This window comes from Rhizophagus irregularis, chromosome 2, assembly GCF_026210795.1.
Source record: "Rhizophagus irregularis chromosome 2, complete sequence".
In the NCBI taxonomy this organism is placed as follows: domain Eukaryota; kingdom Fungi; phylum Glomeromycota; class Glomeromycetes; order Glomerales; family Glomeraceae; genus Rhizophagus; species Rhizophagus irregularis.
In genome coordinates, this window is record NC_089430.1 from 5411587 (window position 1) to 5433616 (window position 22030).

The 22030-nt window shown below is 25.8% G+C and overlaps 4 protein-coding genes across 4 annotated transcripts; 3 read left to right on the forward strand and 1 right to left on the reverse strand.

Moving 5' to 3' along the window:
• Nucleotides 1-850: 850 nt before the first annotated feature.
• OCT59_012488 (uncharacterized protein) lies at nucleotides 851-3088 on the forward strand (the record flags this gene model as incomplete). Its single annotated transcript, XM_066134508.1, has 5 exons — nucleotides 851-1093; nucleotides 1171-1243; nucleotides 1321-1496; nucleotides 1574-1925; nucleotides 2010-3088. The coding sequence occupies 5 exons, from the start codon at nucleotides 851-853 to the stop codon at nucleotides 3086-3088; spliced, it is 1923 nt and encodes a 640-aa protein (XP_065989768.1).
• Nucleotides 3089-4105: 1017 nt separating this feature from the next.
• On the reverse strand, nucleotides 4106-8257 carry OCT59_012489 (uncharacterized protein; the record flags this gene model as incomplete). Its single annotated transcript, XM_066134509.1, has 8 exons — nucleotides 4106-4373; nucleotides 4449-4522; nucleotides 4586-4640; nucleotides 4860-5081; nucleotides 5987-7196; nucleotides 7267-7393; nucleotides 7476-7849; nucleotides 7921-8257. 8 exons carry the CDS (start codon nucleotides 8255-8257, stop codon nucleotides 4106-4108), a joined length of 2667 nt encoding a protein of 888 aa, XP_065989769.1.
• Nucleotides 8258-10877: 2620 nt separating this feature from the next.
• On the forward strand, nucleotides 10878-11096 carry OCT59_012490 (uncharacterized protein; the record flags this gene model as incomplete). The annotated part of the gene is made up of 1 exon (XM_066134511.1): nucleotides 10878-11096. The coding sequence occupies one exon, from the start codon at nucleotides 10878-10880 to the stop codon at nucleotides 11094-11096; it is 219 nt and encodes a 72-aa protein (XP_065989770.1).
• Nucleotides 11097-11630: 534 nt separating this feature from the next.
• OCT59_012491 (uncharacterized protein) lies at nucleotides 11631-12179 on the forward strand (the record flags this gene model as incomplete). The annotated part of the gene is made up of 2 exons (XM_025329667.2): nucleotides 11631-11668; nucleotides 11756-12179. 2 exons carry the CDS (start codon nucleotides 11631-11633, stop codon nucleotides 12177-12179), a joined length of 462 nt encoding a protein of 153 aa, XP_025165210.2.
• Nucleotides 12180-22030: the final 9851 nt, after the last annotated feature.

A 22030-nucleotide genomic window follows, 5' to 3' on the forward strand; every position in this document is an offset into this window, starting at 1 on the left:
TACTCTTCGAAAAGGCTTAATTTCGTCTCTAAAAATGCATGCGAAATCAATCACTTGCGCCTTGAGAACAAAATCAAATAATTTTATCATTGCTTATAAATTAGTATTTGAAAAATATCCAATTGGAGACTGTATCGATCCTGAGCAATGTCACCCTCTTAGTTTAAAAGTAGTTCTTGATATTGATGAAAATAACAACATTGAAAAAATATGGCGAGAAATTTTAAATAAATATATTACTAAAATATATAAACATTCTACAAAGAAACCTACAAATATAATAAACATTTATTGTGATTTTTCAAGAATTTGATATTGAAAATGTGGAATTTAGAGGAAATTTTCATCAGAATATCAATTAGGGAAGTGGATTGTTTAACCGTTGTCATGCAGAATATGTCAAAAAACATATGATATTTTTGAGATGGTATGAAAGAATTTTCAAGCATTCTGGGAATAAAAAAGCAAAAATTATTTCAATCGTGGGTGACCAATCAATCCAATCATGTGGGCAACTTTTTGTTTGGTGATACAGGACCTGAATATATATTCATAAAGATAAGTGTATACATTTTTTCAGGGACGGAATTATTATGATTTCGGCCAGTATCCAAAAGAGGTAATAGCTTTCCACCAGGCATTATCTACAAAAGGAAAGATTTTCATAATTTGTTTTTTTTTTACGCAATTCGAACGTGACTTTTTTATGTATCTTTCAGGGGTCCCGGTGATACTGTGACGCTGTGCGACAATTTTCGGAGTTATTCTGTTATTGTCTTTACATAAAAAGGGTTATTATCGTTATTATACACAATAAAAAACTTTCTGTAAATTATTATTATTATTCAATATGCCTGACAATAAGAAAATGCAAGACATTGGAAATGCGAATGAATGGATCAATTGGATTGAAGAAGCTATTGCCAAAGAACACTTAAAATTTTATGAATACAATCAATTTAGTAACTTTCAAGAAATTGGTGTTGGAGGTTTTGGAAAAGTGTACCGTGCAAATTGGAAAAATTTAGAACATTTAGCGTTAAAATCTTTCTTTAATCTTAACAACATCACTGTAAAAGAGGTTGTTCGTGAGGTAATTTAAAAAATTTTTTTACATTATGTTTTTTTAATCTATTATATTTATTTCAAAATTTGAATTTATTTATTTAGTTAAAAATTCAACGTGGGGTTCATTTTTATGATAGTATTATAAGTTGTCATGGGATAACAAAATTTGAATCAGGTATTATAAAAATATTGAAAATAACATACTAAATTTCACTCATAAAATACATTTTCAATTTTTTTTTTTAATTTCAGGAAACCACAGCATTGATTATATGTTGGTAATGGAATATGCAGACGGTGGTAGTCTTCGAAACTATTTGAAGAATAACTTTAATAAATTGATTTGGAGTGATAAGTACCTTATGGCGTACCAGTTAGCCAGTGCTGTGTCATGCTTACATGTTGAGGGCGTTGTCCATCGTGACTTGGTAATCTATCTATTATTATTTTACATCATTGGTAGAATTAATTTACTTTACTTATTTAATATATACATTTTTAATAGCACTCTGGCAATATATTAGTCCATCAAAACACGATCAAATTAGCAGATTTTGGGTTATCAAAAAGAATCGGGGCATCATCTAATGTTCAATCTAAATTATTTGGGATGATTCCTTACGTTGATCCAAAAAGTTTTAGCAGGAGAAGAAATAATAATAACCAAATGTATTCATTGAATGAAAAAAGTGATGTTTACAGTGTTGGAGTATTATTATGGGAATTATCAAGTGGACAACCTCCATTTTGTGCTGATGGTGAACATTATGATGTTGGCCTAATCTATGACATTTCGCAAGGTCATAGAGAAACGGTTGTTCCTTATACACCTGATGAATATGTAAAAATTTATACTAGTAAGTAAAATTTTAAATTTAATTATATATTTGAATATATTTTAATTTTAATTAATCTTAAATTACATTTTGTTTTCTTTTTAGAATGTTGGGATGGTGAGCCAGATAATCGTCCAACTATATTTCAAGTAGTTGATTGGTTAAAAGCAATCATTACGAAAACTGATATAATAATAGAAACTCCTCAATTATCAAACAATCAAGAATTTAATGAGGTCCCTTCAAGTATTAATGATTCAGAATCACAGGGAGAATTATCTCAACTTATTCATAATTTTAATAAAATGGATACAAAAGAAATTGATACTATAGCAGAGTCAAATAAGCAAGAGAAACTTTCAACTGAAATAGATTTCAACAGTATAGTTGATGAAACAAATGATTTAATCTTTAAACAATTAAATAAAAGAATTGGATGGAAGTTAACTGATAAGCAACTTATTGAATATTTTAACAATCGTAATATTAATTTACAAGAAATTTATAATTGGTTGTCAAATAATCAAAATAATTCAAATTCCATTTTTTTACTTGGATATTTTAATTATTTTGGAATTGAAACAAGTGAAAATAATGAGAAAGCATTTAAATTATTTATTAATGCATCAGAAAATAATCATATACTTGCACAATATTTTGCTGGGAATTGTTATCATTATGGTAATGGGACTATAAAGAATGAAAAATTAGCTTTTAAATATTATGAAAAATCGGCCAATAAAAATTTCTCACAAGGACAATTAGAAATTGCTTATTGTTATAATCTTGGAATAGGAGATATTAAAAAAGATATAAAAAAGGCGGCTTATTGGTATGAAAAAGCTGCAAATAATGGAAATATAGTAGCTATGCATATTCTTGGTAATTGGTATAGAAATGGAATTAGTGTTGAAAAAGATTATGATAAAGCCTTTAAACTGTTTAAGCAATCAGCTGAAGAAGGATATTCAGATGGAATAACAATGTTAGGTTATTGTTATAGTAATGCTATTGGAACTAAAATTGATAAGCAAGAAGCATTAAAATTATATAAAAAATCAGCAAATTTAGGAAATATGTTAGCACAGCATAATCTTGGTATTATGTATGAATATTGGGAAAGAAATTACAAAAGATATAATAGACAAAGCGATTTATTGATATTAACTTATTGTAAAATGTAAATCAATTAGTTTGCTATATTATTTATATATATATTTTTTTATTTACAAGTTAGTAAATATAGTACCCTAAATGTAATACTTAATAAATATCTTATTAAATTTATCAATCATTCTTTTATACTGCAAATGTCGTTCTAAGGTTATAAAATTCATGAGGATTTGAAATTACTTATTTTCTTTCTGAAAAATTAATCGGACTTCAAATATTTGATGCTTATTTCTCAATATTACCTTATAAAATATTTGTATACCAGAAAAGATGATAGTATTAAGGCAATATTTATTTGAAAGTAAGCTCTTGAAATAATTGGTAACTTTCTTTTTTTAAAGACATTATTAAGTTTTTTTCCTTTTTTTTTTTTAAGGAAGTGGCTCCAACTTGGATATACCGGAGATCTGGCATGGATCGCTTTAATATCTCTTAAATAAAGTTTAACAACATATTTAAAATAAATTTTACTTTTTTAATATTTGTTTACTATAACTTAAACATATATTCATTATAACTTAAATATGCGTTAATTATAACTTTAATTTGTATTTTACGATTTAAATACTATTTTTGTACGACCAGATTGAATCAGTCTTGAACTTTTTTTTAAAAAAAAGTTAGCATCACATCTTTATTTATGGATACGTACAAAGTACAAGACACTATAAAAATACATAGAGGTGACGTCAGACAACGAAAGCCCTAGCTAACCAATCTATAAATAATAAAGAACTATACTAAAAATAAAACACCAGACATCATCAAACATACATAAAAAAACTAAATATAAAATTAAAAAAAAAACTAAAACTATATAACACCAACTAACGCCGCTTGGAAATCTTAAAGCATATGGTGCACAATCCGAGTGTCTGATCGATTCCCATTGCCAGTTCCCTACCGGTACGTCCACATACTTCTCATGATCTTCGCGGCTGAGCGATTGTCTTGAACTTTATCATTATCGTGGCAGTGTAAAACCATATCGTGACTAAGTCTTGGTTATAAGGTTTAATGATAAAATTTCAAACTTGGTCATGGTATAGTTCCGATTTTAAAAGTTTTTGCAAATTTATGCTAATTCCTCTAATTTCTTTTTCTAAATTATCATCATTAGATGTTAATTTCTCCAATTTCTCCAATATTACCTCATCGTCAATAGGATTATGTTTAATTTGAAGTTCTTTTAATAATTTTTCCCGCATCTCTGTGAATTCCTTAGTATCCCATTCACCATCTTTAATCAATCTTTTAATTTCTATTCGAGTCTTATCAACATCGGCATAGTAATGTCTTGAAAAAAATAAATTTTGAATAATTAATAAAATCATAACATTACACTTTTTTTAAAAAAGTAAAATTACATACATTACTTCAGGAAACCATGTTTGCCAACGTCTCTGATGTGGTAATAGGTAAAATAACTCAATCTCAGCCAAAATCTAAAAGTTGAGATATGTTAGTACATTTACAGAAATGGAATGATTAATAATAATGTTATTTACCTCTGCCTTTTGCATCAAATATGAGACTCTATTATTATCTTCTTCGATCGCATTACTGAGTAATCCAATTAACAAGTTCATAAGATATATAACAATTAAAAGGGAAAATAAAACAATCAATATTGCAATTGATGGATTGTCTGCATATGGCCAATTGGATAATGCGCTTGAGTCACCTATTGATCATATGAAAGAAAAATTGCTTAAAAATATTAGAAAAATATTTATGTAATAAATTATGAAAAATTTAAATATACCTGTTAAAAATAAATACATAGCAAAAAGAGAAGTTCTAATATCTATAAACATGTTTGTATTTTTATCAGGAATTTGAAACATAAATGGATTGGAGTTGATATTTCCATCATTATCAATTTGACTATAACTAGAAACTAAATTCCAAGGATTATTTGGGTCATTATTATTATTTGTATCATGTTGTTCAAGTGAAAACTCAGATTTTGGTGATAATAAGACATAAAATGCATGTGCAAAACTTATTATAATAATGAATAAGACTAATAAAAAAGAAAAAATCTTTTTTCCAACACTAATAATAATTGCAAAGTATACACCAAAATATTCAAATGCTCTAAAAAATAATAAAAATTTTATATCCAAAAATAAGCATGAAAAGGAAAGCAATTGGATTAGGTAATTATTATTCTTATCAATTGTTTGAAGCCAGTAAATAGAAGTGTAAATTGAAAGCACATAAGCAATTATATCTACAATATTAAATATTAAATAATTAATTTCATTTTCTTAAAATATTATAATATAAATTAAATTAAACATTTATATTTACCAAAAATATTCCAAAAATTATAGAACCACTTAGTAATATTATGAAAAAATTGACGAATTTCAAAAATCAAATGAATAAATCCAAATATAATTGAAGCAATAAAAAGTTGTTGTCTAACTTCTTCATTGATATATTGTCGGGGAATTGTTGCAGCAGCAGTAAAGCATCCAAGTAAAACCATAAATGAAATCCAAATCATTGCAAAATAATATTTCCCATAAGCATTCCATTTAAAATTAATTAATGTTTCTCCATTCCATGTTTTATAGATAATTCTATTTATTGTTTCAGTAAATGGACTAGGTTGAGGTCTAATTAATTCTAAAAACCAATTGTAATCTCTTGAATAATTAACAAAATTAATATAGGGAACCATAAAAGTAATTGTTGGTGTTGTTGTTGTTGTTGTATTTTTTTTAAAAGATTTAACAATATTAAAAATAATAATTTCAGTAAGGAAATAAGCAGAAGAAAATGCATCTGAAGCGTAAATATCATTGATAAAATTGTATTTTGATAAAATATAAAATGTAGCAAAATAAAGGGGTAAAGTTAAAAATATTATTAAAACTTGAATAACACATATAATTAACCATATTACAGTAACTGATAATGATTTATTTTGTAAAATTGTGTAACTAATTATATAATGGAATTTTGTCCATAAAAGAGATTTCGATAAATTAGTTATTTGAGGATATTGTAAAAAAGAATAAAGATGTAAATTTTTATTTTGACGCTCTATACTATAGAAAGAAGAATCTATGATCATATTCGTTTCTGATGAATATTTTAGAATATATTCTGGATAATATTTATCTAGTAATGGCATTGTGGAAGTGATAATGCTTAAAAATGACTTATTATTCATTAAGTCCTCTTTAAAATAAGTCATACATTTTTTATAAATATCATCAATTAATTCTAACTTATGTTCTTTAATTGCAAATGTTAATAATTCAACTCCATATTTCAAAAGACTTGTCTTATTATCTTTTGCATCTGAAACCCATCCATTTAATCTAAAACTATCATAATTTGGTAATAGTAAAGTAGATTTTCTTTTGTAATGTTGAAGTATTTCTATACATTTTTTTATATTATAGCCACGTTTGCGTTTAATACCAAGTTTCATAAAATAAAAATAGTTTAAAGAAATAGAGTTGTTATTTTCACTAAAAGTATAAATAAGAATACCAAATGTTGTCAATATAGCAATATCATTGTTATTAAATAATGAGCTCACAATTATTTGATGGTTGTAATCTACAAGTTTATAAGGATGATTTTCAATTCTTGTGCTAATTGATTCCAATTTAGTATTAATTTTTCTGAATACTTCTAGTTTAATTTTATCATTATCAACATGTACATTCCATTTAATTAAATTTCCAGTTAATTCAACTAAAACTCTATTATCATCATTTGTTGTGGCTTTTTGAAATAATGTAAAAACAGTATCCATATATAGATTAAATGAATGAACATTTAAGTGTTTATAAGTTTTCTTGTTGACTTTAGCATGATCACCACATTCAATAACTTTATTATTCTCTTTATTTAATTCATCAGAATTCTCGGATGAAAAGTTCATTTTTGACATATATTCGCCAAATTTAGATTTCCAAACACGTCCATTTAGAATTACAAATGTTTGATTATAATGATAAAATGAAGTTTGATTAGAACTATTTTTGTATTTATTGTTCCAGCAATATTTGATTTCTTTATTTGGTGTATAATAGAATAAAGAGGGTAAAAAAAACAAACCAGTATGATTCATAAAATTATATAGTTGAATATCTAAATAAAGAAAATGATGATTTAATATGAGTAATAATTGAAGTATAAATGATTTTATAAAAATGGTTACCATCATTTATATCCAAAGAAGCAATAGGAATTTCCAATTCGATTGAATAAACAATGATGATTTTATCATTGATTTTTAGAAAAATCAACTCTTCATTACTGAATATTCCAATATTTTTTGTTTTAAACTAAAAAATAATTAGTATTTAATATATTTAATTATAATTTAACAATAATTTAGTTTGAAAATAATTTTATAATATTTATTACCTTATAAGTCCTATCCTTATTATTAACAAATATTTTTACACTTTTATTAGTATTAATACTCCATTCATAAATGTAATCATTTTCATTTGAAGCCAGGTAAACTTTATCATATTTTGATATACTAATTAATTCATAATCTTCAGGTATCCTATAAAATCTCTTACATTCCCATTTGTTATTTTTAGTTTTTGTGGAATAAATCCAAATAATTTTATGATTATCATAAATTCCTTGAACGTAACATGCACTATATATAATAAATTCACCTTTTAAATTAAAGGTACAATATAAATCCCATAAATCATCAACATAAAAAGATTTTTGTATATCTAAATTTAATGCAATTTTTTTATCTTTATTATTCATATCAATTACTAAAAAAATATTAAAATAAATATCAATTACCATAATTTAATAATTACATAACCAAATAATTATTACTTACCAGTAATAGTATGTTTAAAAGTACTATTTTTAATAATATAAGCAAGTTTCTTATCATCAGAAACACATAAACCATTGATTCCATATTCATCAATGTTAACAGTTTGATGAAATTTAAGTTGAACCTTATCTATATTTTCAACATCCCAACCGACCATTGAACGGTCTACTTTACTATAAGTAATAAGGTATTTTTCTTTTGGTGAAATTTCTATCATAGTAATGTGTTTACCATTATGTCGTTTATCATTGATATTATCGAAGGTAAATATTTTATCAACATCATTTTTATCAACATCGATTTTATCGATTTTATCAATTGCTGAATTGTAACTCATTTGGTAATCGTTTATAAATATATAAATTTTTTACCAAAAAAAATCATTTTTTTTTATATCGTCCATTTGCGATTATATACTTTTTTTATTTTGAAACACGTGTATAAATATGCATGGCTGTACGCAAAATTTCGCCTCATGCATAAAAAAAAAAATTTATCAACCTATAAAAAAGGTTTGTGCTAAATTTGTGCCAAACGGGCTAATCATACAAACATTTATTCGAAATTTGTACTAAAAAATAATATAAATTCAAACAAATATCGTATGAAATTTAGCACAAACTTTTTTAATAGGGTTATCGTGATCAATTTCATTTATTTTTGTGCGTGGTTATACATATATATAAGGAAATTTCAAATGAAATATTTTTATTTTAAAAATTTAGACAATGATTTCAAATGAAATATGCTTTATTATTTATTTATCTTAAACTATTAATAATATTACACAACGCAACTACCACTAAAAGATTTGTTGATCAATTTAAATATAAAAAAGGAAAAGTTCGAATGAGTACATAATTAGTAAATAATTAGTAAATCAGTACTAAATATAGAGGATCGGCATCCTAAAAAGGAAATCACTCAGAGACAAATCAAATTTTTTTTTTTTAAAATTAGTAACGCGTTTATTAATTATGTATATAACACCTAGTAGACAAAAATATAAATAAATTATATTATCATTTAAATAAAAAACAAAAGACATAATTATAATTGTATATTAAAATTAATATGAGAATTTTTTCCCAAATAATTATCTGATTATTTTTATTAAATAATCATAATTACAAATGTGAAAGACCTTTTTTTCGTACTAAAATGATCAACATACAATTTATAGTATATAATGTTACAAAATCATCAGTGTTACGAAAAAAAGGAGTTATATAATCACAAAAGGGGTCTAATACGTGAGGTAATGTCAGTGGATGGAAGGTTGCATGGGTTAACACAAAATCATCTAATGCAGTACAGCAGAATGTTCTTCGCTAACGCTTCAGACAAATTATTATTTAATTTACAATGTTAAAAATTAATACAATTATCCCAAATATTTTTTTGTCTAAGCCGAATATTTTTCATGAATTGATGTTATAATTGCATTAAAACGTCCCCAATGTTTTGCGTAAATAAATGTTATATTCTGTTACTTCTTTCATGTTCTAGTCATTTCTCGTCAAAAATTTAAGACCTAAGGGCGAATTCAAATAAAAATTTTACGTTTTGAATGAGTCGGAGGGTAATATTTTGGATGATACTGTAGTTTTGAAATAATTTAAGAAATTAATTAATTAATTTCAGTTAATTTCTGGTATGACATCCATAATTTTTTGAGTAATGAAGATAATATATTAAGGAAAGTTCAATAAATTCTTTCCTCAAAAAATTTAAATTATTAACTTTCATTTTCAAATACGTTATCGTTATGATTAGGAGATAGAAAATCAATAGTAATGAAATTTAGAAATTATACAATACTAACAGTGATATAATATCGTTGTAAACATTGTATACAGCAACAATTATATAACAAGCTTTAAAAATTTCCTCATATTTTGAAATAATAAATAAATATCTTACGATTTTTTTCTGTTATTGATTAGTATGTACAACATTTTACAGTATAAAAAATATATCTAAAAGAATTTTTTTCATTCTAATAAATAGTATAATATTATTATTATAATGTAATTTTTCAAATCAATCAAAGTGATTGAAATCTTGAATCTTCCATAATTCTGGATACGGTCTGCTGTTTAATATTATTAATAAAAATATATTAACAAACAAGCTTTATATATACTGTATATAATAAAAGTGGCCAAAACGATTATAAAGCGAGTGACTTCCAGCAAAAGATAATTTGTGATTGTTGTAATTTGTTTACTAGGAAGGAAATGAATAACTTAATAAGAATCCAAGATTTATCATAAAGTTTAAACTATAAACCTGCATAGTATATTTGATAAAATGTATAGCAATTTTCGGCTTGAATTTTACATGATTCCGTTCGTAAGCGTGATACATAAATTTACAAGTGAAATGGTGTTTCTACATTAATTCTAAACTACCTATACTAACATTATCCATAATTCGGTTTCATTTTATCCCAATAATCGCTATTCTGAATAGAAAAAATTAGTCGTCAGACGTTACAAGACATGAAGTGTCAGAAATAAATAAACAACGTTGATCTTAGTAAAACCCCATCAAAAATTTATGTGCTTGCATTCCGTAATACTAGTAAGGTACTAACGTAGAAAATAGTACGACAACTTGGGGGCCGGAGTGCAGTTACTGCGCTTTATTAATTTATTTTGCAAGTAAAACAGATTAGTCAAATACGGTCAATCGTACGACCACTCGACCACTCGTACGACCTAAAAATTAATTCACCTTTTTTTTAATAAATACCCTGAGAATCGGAGAATGAGAATAATGATTAATCAATTTTTTTTCATGTACTGATAAATTATTTACTGTATTGCGTCAACCTCAGCTCTCTAGTTTGCTCAAAACTTCTTTCTCTAAAAGCAACTTCTTTCTCTAAAAACTAAAATATCTCTTTTTCTATAAACTAAAATATCATTTATCGTTATAGAAATATAATCGAAATGGTTGAATCATACAATTGTTTACGTCTAGATAATAGTTATGTTTTTCAGGTGGAAGTTTACAAAAATAAAAATGACAATGACGATAAGAAAATTTTCAAAATTGATGGTGATGAAATTCCATTTGAGAAATTAAGAGTTGGACAACTTGCGAACCTTATCTCAAATAATGAAGAGTTTGGAAAGCCTGACGTACTGAATCTTTGGCAACTAAGTTGACGTTGATGAAAGTAAGCTTAATCCTAATTCTACTGAAGACGATATTAAAAACCTTGGAGGTGTGTTTATTAAACGTCAAAGCAAGTTCATAAAATATTTTCAAAAAACATCAGAATCGTCGTTGTCATCGCAACTACTACTGGTAAGTGTCTCTCAATTTTTTTACTCCTCGAATAAGTTGAAACAATGATATATATTTTCGTCATCACATTTGTTAATAATATTGAATATGTTTTCTCATTGTCCATTAGAGCTCGAGAAAAAAGGACCTTTCATGGAAATATAAGAAAGTAAGAAACATGTGATAGAAACTTGATACCATACTTAGTTATGTTTCATTCCATCATTCCTACGAATTTTCTCTATAGCCAGTTAGCCACAGAATTAAAGAGAAGCAAATAGGATAGTTCAGCGTGCTTGTGTCTACTTTGTTGATCCATAGAGTTAAGTGAACCGCTTCTTAATAATATTCGGAAGGGTGATGGCACTACATGGTGTACAGGCCACTTGAAAACTACACGGGTGTTTAGAGTTATGGAACGATTGGAAGAAGAAGGCTATCTTCGCCTATAGTAAGTTCTTTTTCTCATTTAAGCGATCACAAGTACCAGGTTTGCACATTGCATCTGTTGCTTATATTTCTTTTTTCCTTGAAACAGTATATCTCTTGAGACGATTGAAACAGATGGCAAGATATTATTCTGGACAATATTCAGTGATTATCTCGTCAGGACTGCTCCCGAGTATATCAAAGATCAAATTAAGTTAGTAATGATTTCGCTAATTTGTTTTCAAGAAGGTGGGGAAAAACAGGTTATTCTCTTTATAGACGAATATGATATAATGTATAGAGCAAATGATGAGACTATATCCTCATTCTTGAGAATTGTTCGTAATGTTAAAGCAAGAAAAGAAGAATATGCTATCTGGTCTATCAACATAGTCGGCCCTTTCAGTATCTTACATCTGAGCTCAAAAGAAGTGACCACATCACCATTTAATGTCTATAGGTCATTTCAAACCCCAAACTTCACGCAGGAACAAGTCCAGTTCTTATTTAAGGAGTATGCGAATAATCATTAATCAAGAGGCCATCAAATCGGATTAAAAAAATTATTCTTATTCATCAAAAAGTTGGAATTAGTAGCGGTAACTAGCAGTTATATTTTATACTGTTTTGTTTATTTTAGTCTTTTTATGTATTTTGAAAATGTACTAAATAGATATAGTCGGGGTTTCTTTTTTTTATATCTTTTCTTTTAAAACAATCTTAATTAGTGATCTGAGACACACTTTTGAATAAATTATACGGAATTTTTCCTTGTAGTTCTTTGTTTTTATTAATTTGTCTTTTCCTTTTTCTTAGGAACGAGTTAGATAATTTGAGCCAGGTTGATATATTTTACCTATACTGTAATTTGACTCATTATAAATTGTTTACCGAATTTAATTCATTAACTCGGTATTCTCAGTATTTGGTAATTGATACATGAAAAGTATGTTGAAAAGTCAAATAATAATTATTTGATAAAATTTTTAATACTATTAACATAATATTTAAGCCGAAATTTTTATAATTAATAATCATTTATTTGGAAGATCGCTAACAAATTTTTATACATCTACCATTCAAGTTCTCCATACGTCCAGAATCGATTACACATGATTAACTGAACACATCTCATCAATCATAGAAATTAATTAGGGGATTTTAATAGAAGAATATAAAATAAGCGAAAAAGATACCTATTTTTATAAATTTAACATAAAGTGACGTGGATTTTTTTTATTTTTATTTTTAACACTTAAAATATTGACAAGTGCTTTTGCTTGAAAGCTTTAGATGCGTGATATTTAAAAACTCTCAATAGAATCTAATCTAACATTAATGCAAAGCCTACTATTTAGAAAATGTCAATGGGCAAATTGTCTGCGTTTTTTACTTAAAGCATATAGGCTTACTAAAAAAACCCTAAAAGAGAAGAGGAGTGTGAAACTATCTAAACTAAAAATCTTCATAACTAAAATCTCTTAACTAGATTAGCAATTTAGGAAAATAACAAAAATAAAGACCTAGAAGTAAGAAAAGGGAAGGGACATAAATAGTGAACGGATACATCATTCTGAAGCCACTCTTCCAGCTATACCAGCTATTAGTACTATTTCAAGAGCATCAGGATTTCATCAAGAACTTTCTGGTTAGCGCTCTTGCCGGTCGGAACGATGATCGGGAAAATATATCACATGATTGATTATGCATGATGTTCATTTCATGTATTGTCACATGTACTTTACGCCAAATTCCTAGTTTAGTTACCTTTTACGGCCTCAATAAAGAAGTGCGTGTTACTACCTATGAAAAAAAAGGAATGATTTTACTAAATTTCATTTATAATTTTTTTTGTACCTTTTAATTTTTTTCATATATTAAATATTACTGGCCTCGAAACAAAATCAATTTTCGATTCTGCACTAGCATCTTATTCCGCCTTTATTATTTATGCATATTAGTCAATGGACAAAACATTGTCAATAGACGAAGTGAATGAAGAATTAAATGATAATAAGTGTGAAAGATGTTGTTATGAATGTAACGTAAAATTTTTTCAACGAAATTTCGAAAATTGGACCAGTGGTAATAGTAATATCGATAAATTAATTCAAGATACTCAGTTATTAGCTCATAAGGATAGTGAAATACCAAGTGCACTTGAATGGATATCTTATGATAGACTTGATGATATTAAATATATTGAAAAATTTGGAATATATAGAGCAAATCGGATTGATGGACGTATACAGTATTGGGATAAATATATAAAAGATTGGAAAAGATGTGATCATAATATGATTGTAAAGTTGAAAATTTTAAATAACTTAAACAATATTACATTTGAATTTATAAACGAGGTATTTTATTGATTCATTACTATACACAGTTTTGAAATTTATTATTTTTACTAATAATATTTTATGCATATTTGTAGATTAAAAAAGACCATGAGTTTTATGGGATAACTCAAGATCCAGAAACAAATAATTATATGATTGTTTTTAATGATATATGTAAAAAGTGTAATAAAATATGTAATGCAATATGCTTTCAGCATCATTTTATAGATTGGACCAGTGGTAATAAGGATATTGATAAACTAATTCAAGATACTCAGTTATTAGCTCATAAAGATAGTGAAATATCAAGTGCACTTGAATGGATACCTAATGGTAGACTTAATAATATTAAATATATTGAAGAAAACAAATTTGGTAAAGTTTATAGAGCAAATTGGATTTATGGGAGTATATATAAATGGAGTAAGTATAGGAGTAAATATAAACAAAATTGGAAAAGATATAACAAAAATATGATTGTAAAGCTGAACAGTTTAGATAACCTAAAAAATGTTACATTTGAATTTATAAACGAGGTATTTTATTGTTTCATTACTATACACGGATTTTGGAATTTATTATTTTTACTAATAATATTTTATACATATTTGTAGATTAAAAAAGACCATAAACTTTATGGAATAACTCAAGATCCAGAAACAAATAACTATATAATTGTTTTCAATGATATATGTAAAAAGTGTAATAAAATATGTAATGCCATTTGCTTTCAACAAAAATTTATAGATTGGACTAGTAGTAATGATGACATTGATAAACTTATTCAAGATACACAACTACTGTCTCATAGTGATGTAAAAAAAGCACTAGAATGGATACCTTATGATAGACTTGATGATATTAAATATGTTGAAGAAACCAAGTTTGTTAAAGTGTATAGAGCAAATTGGATTGATGGGTATATATATGAATTGAGTAAATATGAACAAGATTGGGTAAGATATTCAAATATGATTGTAAATCTGAAAAGTTTAAATAACTTAAAAAATGTTACATTTGAATTTATAAATGAGGTATTTTATTGATTATTACTATACACAGATTTTTGAATTTGTTATTTTCACTAATAATATTTTATGGATATTTGTAGATTAAAAAAAACCATGAGTTTTATGGAATAACTCAAGATCCAGAAACAAATGATTATATGATTGTTTTTAATGATATATGTAAAAAGTGTAATAAAATATGTAATGCCATTTGCTTTCAACAAAAATTTATAGATTGGACTAGTGGCAATGATGATATTGATAAACTTATTCAAAATACACAACTATTGTCTCATAATGATGCAAAAGAAGCACTAGAATGGATACCTTATGATAGACTTGATGATATTAAATATATTGAAGAAAACAAGTTTGGTAAAGTGTATAGAGCAAATTGGATTGACGGGTATATATGTGAATTGAGTAAATATAAACAAGATTGGGTAAGATATTCAAATATGATTGTAAATCTGAAAAGTTTAAATAACTTAAACAATATTACATTTGAATTTATAAACGAGGTATTTTATTGATTCATTACTATACACAGATTTTGAAATTTATTATTTTTACTAATAATATTTTATGCATATTTTGTAGATTAAAAAAGACCATAAACTTTATGGAATAACTCAAGATCCAGAAACAAATAACTATACAATTGTTTTCAATGATATATGTAAAAAGTGTAATAAAATATGTAATGCCATTTTCTTTCAACAAAAATTTATAGATTGGACTAGTAGTAATGATGATATTGATAAACTTATTCAAGATACACAACTATCATCTCATGAAGATGTAAGAAAAGCATTAGAATGGATACCTTATGATAGACTTGATGATATTAAATATATTAAAGAAAATAAGTTTGGTAAAGTATATAGAGCAAATTGGATTGGTGGGTATATATTGAGTAAATATAAACAAGATTGGATAAGATATAACAAAAATATGGTTGTAAAGCTGAATAGTTTAGATAACCTAAAAAATATTACACTTGAATTTATAAACGAGGTATTTTATTGATTCATTACTATACACAGATTTTGAAATTTGTATTTTTACTAATAATATTTTATGCATATTTGTAGATTAAAAAAGATCATGAGTTTTATGGAATAACTCAGGATCCAGAAACAAATAACTATACAATTGTTTTCAATGATATATGTAAAAAATGTAATAAAATATGTAATGCCATTCACTTTGAACAGAAATTTATAGATTGGTCTAGTGGTAATAATGATATTGATAAACTTATTCAAGATATACAACTATCATCTCATGAAGATGTAAATGAAGTACTAGAATGGATACCTTATGATAGACTTGATGATATTAAATATATCAAAGAAAACAAGTTTGGTAAAGTGTATAGAGCAAATTGGAATGATGGGTATATATATAGATGGGCAGAACAAGACTGGATAAGATATCAAAATATGATTGTACAGCTGAAAAGTTTAAATAACTTAAAAAATGTTACATTTGAATTTATAAATGAGGTATTTATTTTATTGATTCATTACTATACACAGATTTTGAAATTTATTATTTTTGCCAATAAAATATTAATATGTATTTGTAGATTAAATTTAACAATACATTATATGGGATAACTCAAAATCCAAAAACAAATAACTATATGATTGTTATAGATGATATATGTGAAAAATGCAACTATGCTTGTAATTCAATATACTTTCAACGAAATTTCAAAAATTGGACCAGTGGTAATAATTATATTGATAAACTCATTCAAGATACACAATTATCAGTTCATTATGATGCAAATGAAGCACTAGAATGGGTACCTTATGATAATTTGTATAATATTAAATATATTAAAGAAAACAAGTCTGGTAAAGTATATAGAGCAAATTGGATTGATGGAAAAATATGTAGTTGGAATGATACAAATGAAAAATTGAAAAAAAAGAATCTTAATATGTTTGTAATTTTGAAAAGTTTAAATAATCCAATTAATTTTACATTAGAATTTGCAAATAAGGTATACTGATAAGCTATTACTTAACAAAATTATAAAAATATTTAATTTTTCTAACATATTATTACATTATAGATTAAAATAAATCACGAATTTTATGGAATAACTCAGGATATAGAAACAAAAAGTTATATGATTGTTTTGAATGATATATGTGAAAAATGCAATTATAAGTGTAATTCAATATACTTTCAGCAAAAATTCATAGATTGGACTAGTGGTAATAAGGATATTGATAAGTTTATTCAAGATACTCAATTGTTAGCTCATAAAAATGACGAAATATCACATGCATTAAAATGGATACCTTATAGTAAATTTTGTAATATTGAATATATTGCAAGAGGTGGATTTGGTAAAGTATATAAAGCAAATTGGATTGATGGAAATATAAGTTATTGGGATAATAAAAATCAATTTTGGAAAAGGTATAATGAAAATATGTATGTAGCTTTGAAAAGTTTAAATAATTCAAAAAAAATCACATTAGAATTTATGAATGAGGTATGAATAATTTTCTATTCAAAAATTTTCAATTTATACTTTAATATCAGCTTTTTTTACCCTTTTATATAGATGATGTTGCATCATAAAGTAGATGATGATTTTAGAATTACAAAATTTTATGGAATAACTCAGGATCCAGAAACAGAAAATTATGTAATGGTTTTAAAATATGCAAATGATGGAAGTTTACGAAAATATTTGGACATAAAATATTATGAATTAAATTGGAAAAGTATATTTAGACATTTAGATGATATTATATCTGGGCTTAATTTTATTCATAAAAAGGAATTAATTCATAGAGATTTGCATATTGGCAATATATTGAAACATGAAAATAATGTTTCTATAACTGATATGGGATTGTGTAAACCTGCAAATTGTGATTTATCAAAAAATAATATATATGGTATTTTACCTTATATAGCTCCTGAAATTTTAAGAGGACAAAATTATACAAAAGCTGCAGATATTTACAGTTTTGGTATAAATATGTATGAATTAATTTCTAGTTTACCTCCATATTATGATTTAAGCCATGATAATAATTTAGCAATAAAAATTTGTCAAGGACTTAGACCAAGATTTAATATTAAAGTGCCCCAGTTAATTGTTCAGTTAATTAAAAGGTGTTTGGATGCAAATCAACTAAATAGGCCCACAGCAGTAGAAGTTATTAATATTTTACGCAAATGGCAATATAAAGAAAGTGATAATGAAACAGTTGAATTACAGAAACAAATCAAAGAAACAGAAAAAATCAATAACAATTCACGAGTTCATATTAAGCCTTCAACTAACTTGGGAATATCATATAAACCACATTCGGGGGCTATTTATACAATTTGATTGCTTAGTTTCAATAATCTTCCTGAACCAAAAAATTCTGATGATTATTATGAGCAAAACGATAATATAATAAGCAAGAAATTTTCAGGTATTAATTAAATACTTATTAATCGCTGCTTTTTAAATCAATATAATATTAATAATAAACTTTAATTTATTAAATAGAATCTTTACAAATCAATATTTCTCAATTAAATATTAATGAGAACGGTAAATAATTTACTTATGTTATGACTTTAAAAATATCTAGTTTATGAATACTAACAATAAGTCTTAATTTATTAAATAGAATCTTAAAAAATCAATATTTCTTAATTGAACGTTGACGAAGATAGTAAATATTAATTCCTACATAATAACTTTATGTTTTTTCATTCGTAATTAATATAATATTTTTTTTTCTTAAGTCAAAACAGCCGAATCAGAGAGTAAAAGAAAAGATTGATTCTTGCTGTAAGTAAAAATAATGAATCTAAGAGTAAAAGAAAAAAAATTGGAATAGAATAAAATTACAATTATATTCCCTTTTTAGCTTTTTTCTGCTATACCGAGTTTAATTATTAATTTATTCTTTTTTATTCAAAAAATTTTGTCATTATAAGTTAAAATTCTGCTTAACGTTTATTATTTTTTTGCTTATTTATAATTATTCAATTTTTTTTTTAACTAGTACATAACGTAAAAGTGGATATGAATTATTTTAGGTAGAATTTTAAGACGTAATGACTTCATATTTAACTATGTATATGTTTATATTCATTGATAAAATAAATAATGATTTAAATTTTCCTACATAGAATAAAATTAATTGTAGAGTGTATATAATTTAGATCTTAACGCAAAAAGGATTTATTATCGTAAATTTAAAATTAACTTGCTGATATTTTACTAGGGATAGGAATCGATTCTAATTTTGAGAATCGATTATAGAATCAACTAATCGCGATTAGTCAAATCTCAAGATTCGATTTAAAAATTCGATTTTCGGTTTCGATTAATCGATTCTAATCGATATTATGTACATAAAAATCATGAATCGAATTTTTTTTATTCTTTTAATATTATTGTCACTGTTTAATTCTGGCTAGTAAAATTAACCTTGAAAATGGTCAATTTAGCCTTGAAGTATAGTCCAAATCGACCACTTTCTAAGCCAAATTGACCACTTTTAACCAATAGAAATAATTTTGCTTAAACAAAGGCCTTTATGCAGTAACGTTACACAATTTAGACATCATAGCTGATATTATTTACTTATACCAATCAATAGGGAATACACGCGTTTATAAGTTTTGTACCATCTTGTAAAAAAAAAAAGTTGAGAACTTTTTTCTAGGTTACATGAAGTTAATTCCGGCCGAGCCTTAATGCCGGCCGGAATTAAATTTTATTTAATCGTTAAACACTTAAATTTTTTATATTATTTTAGGCCAAACATCAATTGAAACAAATGACTAGGATTATAAAAAAGTCGTAAGAATGAAAAAATTGTTTAGCCGTCAGATTAGAATTTTTCATGCAATTATCGATTAATCGATTTAGAATCAATTTTTGATTAATTCGACTATCGCAGTATCGATCCCAATCCTTATATTTTACGTAATATTCTATTAACATTTATAAGGAATTACGTTAATTCTGGTACTGTACAATCCAGTTTTGAAGCTTGACTAAGGAATTATGTAATTCTGCCCACCAGCTAATATTCCCCGATTAAATGTAGTTATTCTCTTATATTTTTATTATATATTTTTTCGTTCATATATTTTATTTCATATACTTTATCCATATATATTTTTTTCCCCCATATATTATGTTAAAAACGGTAAGTCGGATAAGGATAAAAAAATCAATTAATTTTAGCGCTGTTTTTTATGACATTTCTACCGTCAAAATCTTAATATATTTTTCAATTTTTTTTTAATAAAAAACACCCTTCCTAATTTATATTTAAGTTCCGGTATAGAAAAAATTTTATGGAAATCGCCACAAAAAACATTTTCACGTGATAAATACGGAGAATTATTGGTGATTACGTAACAATTTGATAATAAATCATGGGTTTCTGCAAAGTTACATGTTAAATGATCTTTTCTTGTTAAGAAACTCTTTTGATATACGGTAATTGTTTTATGTTTCCGATACTTCCGATAATACAACATTTATCATAGAAGGCATGATATGAAATCTGGCGACTAATAGTTTTTTTTGCTTTATCAACTACATACTATATCATTTTTGCGGGAATTTTAATTTTATTTCATTATTATTACTATTTTTGGGGTATTTACTATTTAATTCAAAGAAAATAAAAAAAAATATACTTTTTTTATTTCTTAAATAATTGTTTACTTATAGTGAGAGTTAAATAAAAAGTCTAAACCTATTTCACTAATATTTCTACTGCGGTTCATATTTAAAAAAATGAGTGATCTAAAACGACTTAACATAACTAGGAACGAAGGGATACTTTTGTTGAATTCCATTCTTTAGATTTGGTTCTTCAAAGTGGTAGGTAATTTAAAACTTTTGCCCATTCATTAATTTCGCGGATTTAGTTGGACTTTTTTACCCAAATAATTTTATCATTATTTCTTTTTTATTAGCCTATTGTTATTAAATTTTCTTCTTGGGATTTATTTAGGCGTTTTAAGGTAGTAGGTATGTTTTTATTTTATTCATTTCATCAATCCTTGTTTATAATTTTTCTTTCCTTTTTTTATAATTTTAATTGATTGGACTTTTTCCTCCAAAACATTCTCTGGAAAGGCGTGAATTGATATTTCAGATCCAGCAAGCGTTTTTTTTTTGTAAAATCTCTCTTACATTGACATGCCATTGCTCGATTAGCATTGCCATCAATACCGCGTTTTTCCTGAATTGCTATTATATCCTTCTCCAAATAAAATAGCCACTCATACAAATTAGTAAGTGTTTCTTTCGTAGGAGATTTATTAGTATTGCCATTCATTATGATTGCTATAATAAAATAATAGAGTTAATGCAGAAAATTTCGAGTCCGGAACAATAATCATCAGTTCGGAGCAATAATCCGGAGCCACAAATTGTGCGATAAAAGTAAATGTATTACACAGTTAGTCTGCAGGACATATTAATTTTCAAAAAAAGTACCTTTAGTCTATTTTTTTCCCGAACAAATGTGAGAAAAGTATGAAGGGAGGTCTAGTTGCGATATAGAGCCTACCTTATAAATAAATAGTGCCGAGATGAAGGGTTAAGAACTTTGCAATTTTGAGATAAGACCAACTTTGTGTCTTGCAAGAAAGACCTCCATGTGAAAAGGTATAAAAGTTATGTATGCACGGGAGTGAAGTTTCCTCACTATGAGTCCTTGTATTTAGGAAAACAAGTTGTCTTCCAGCAGTGCAGATAATAATAATAATATAATTAACTTCCGCTACCATAATGCAGAAAATAAAAATATAATTTTCGCGATTGAGTTTTCTAAGGATAAACATGCCTCTGATCTTTCATGGGTCAGTTCTTTAGTGTGAGTCAATTCTTTTTATGTGGATCTATTCTTCGTGGTTTAATTCTTTTTCGTGAGTTGTTTCTTTTTGTAGATTATTTCTTTTTTGTAGATCTTTCTTTTACAAGACTCCAAACTTCTTTCCTTTATAGAAACGCCAACTCTTGGAGACTTG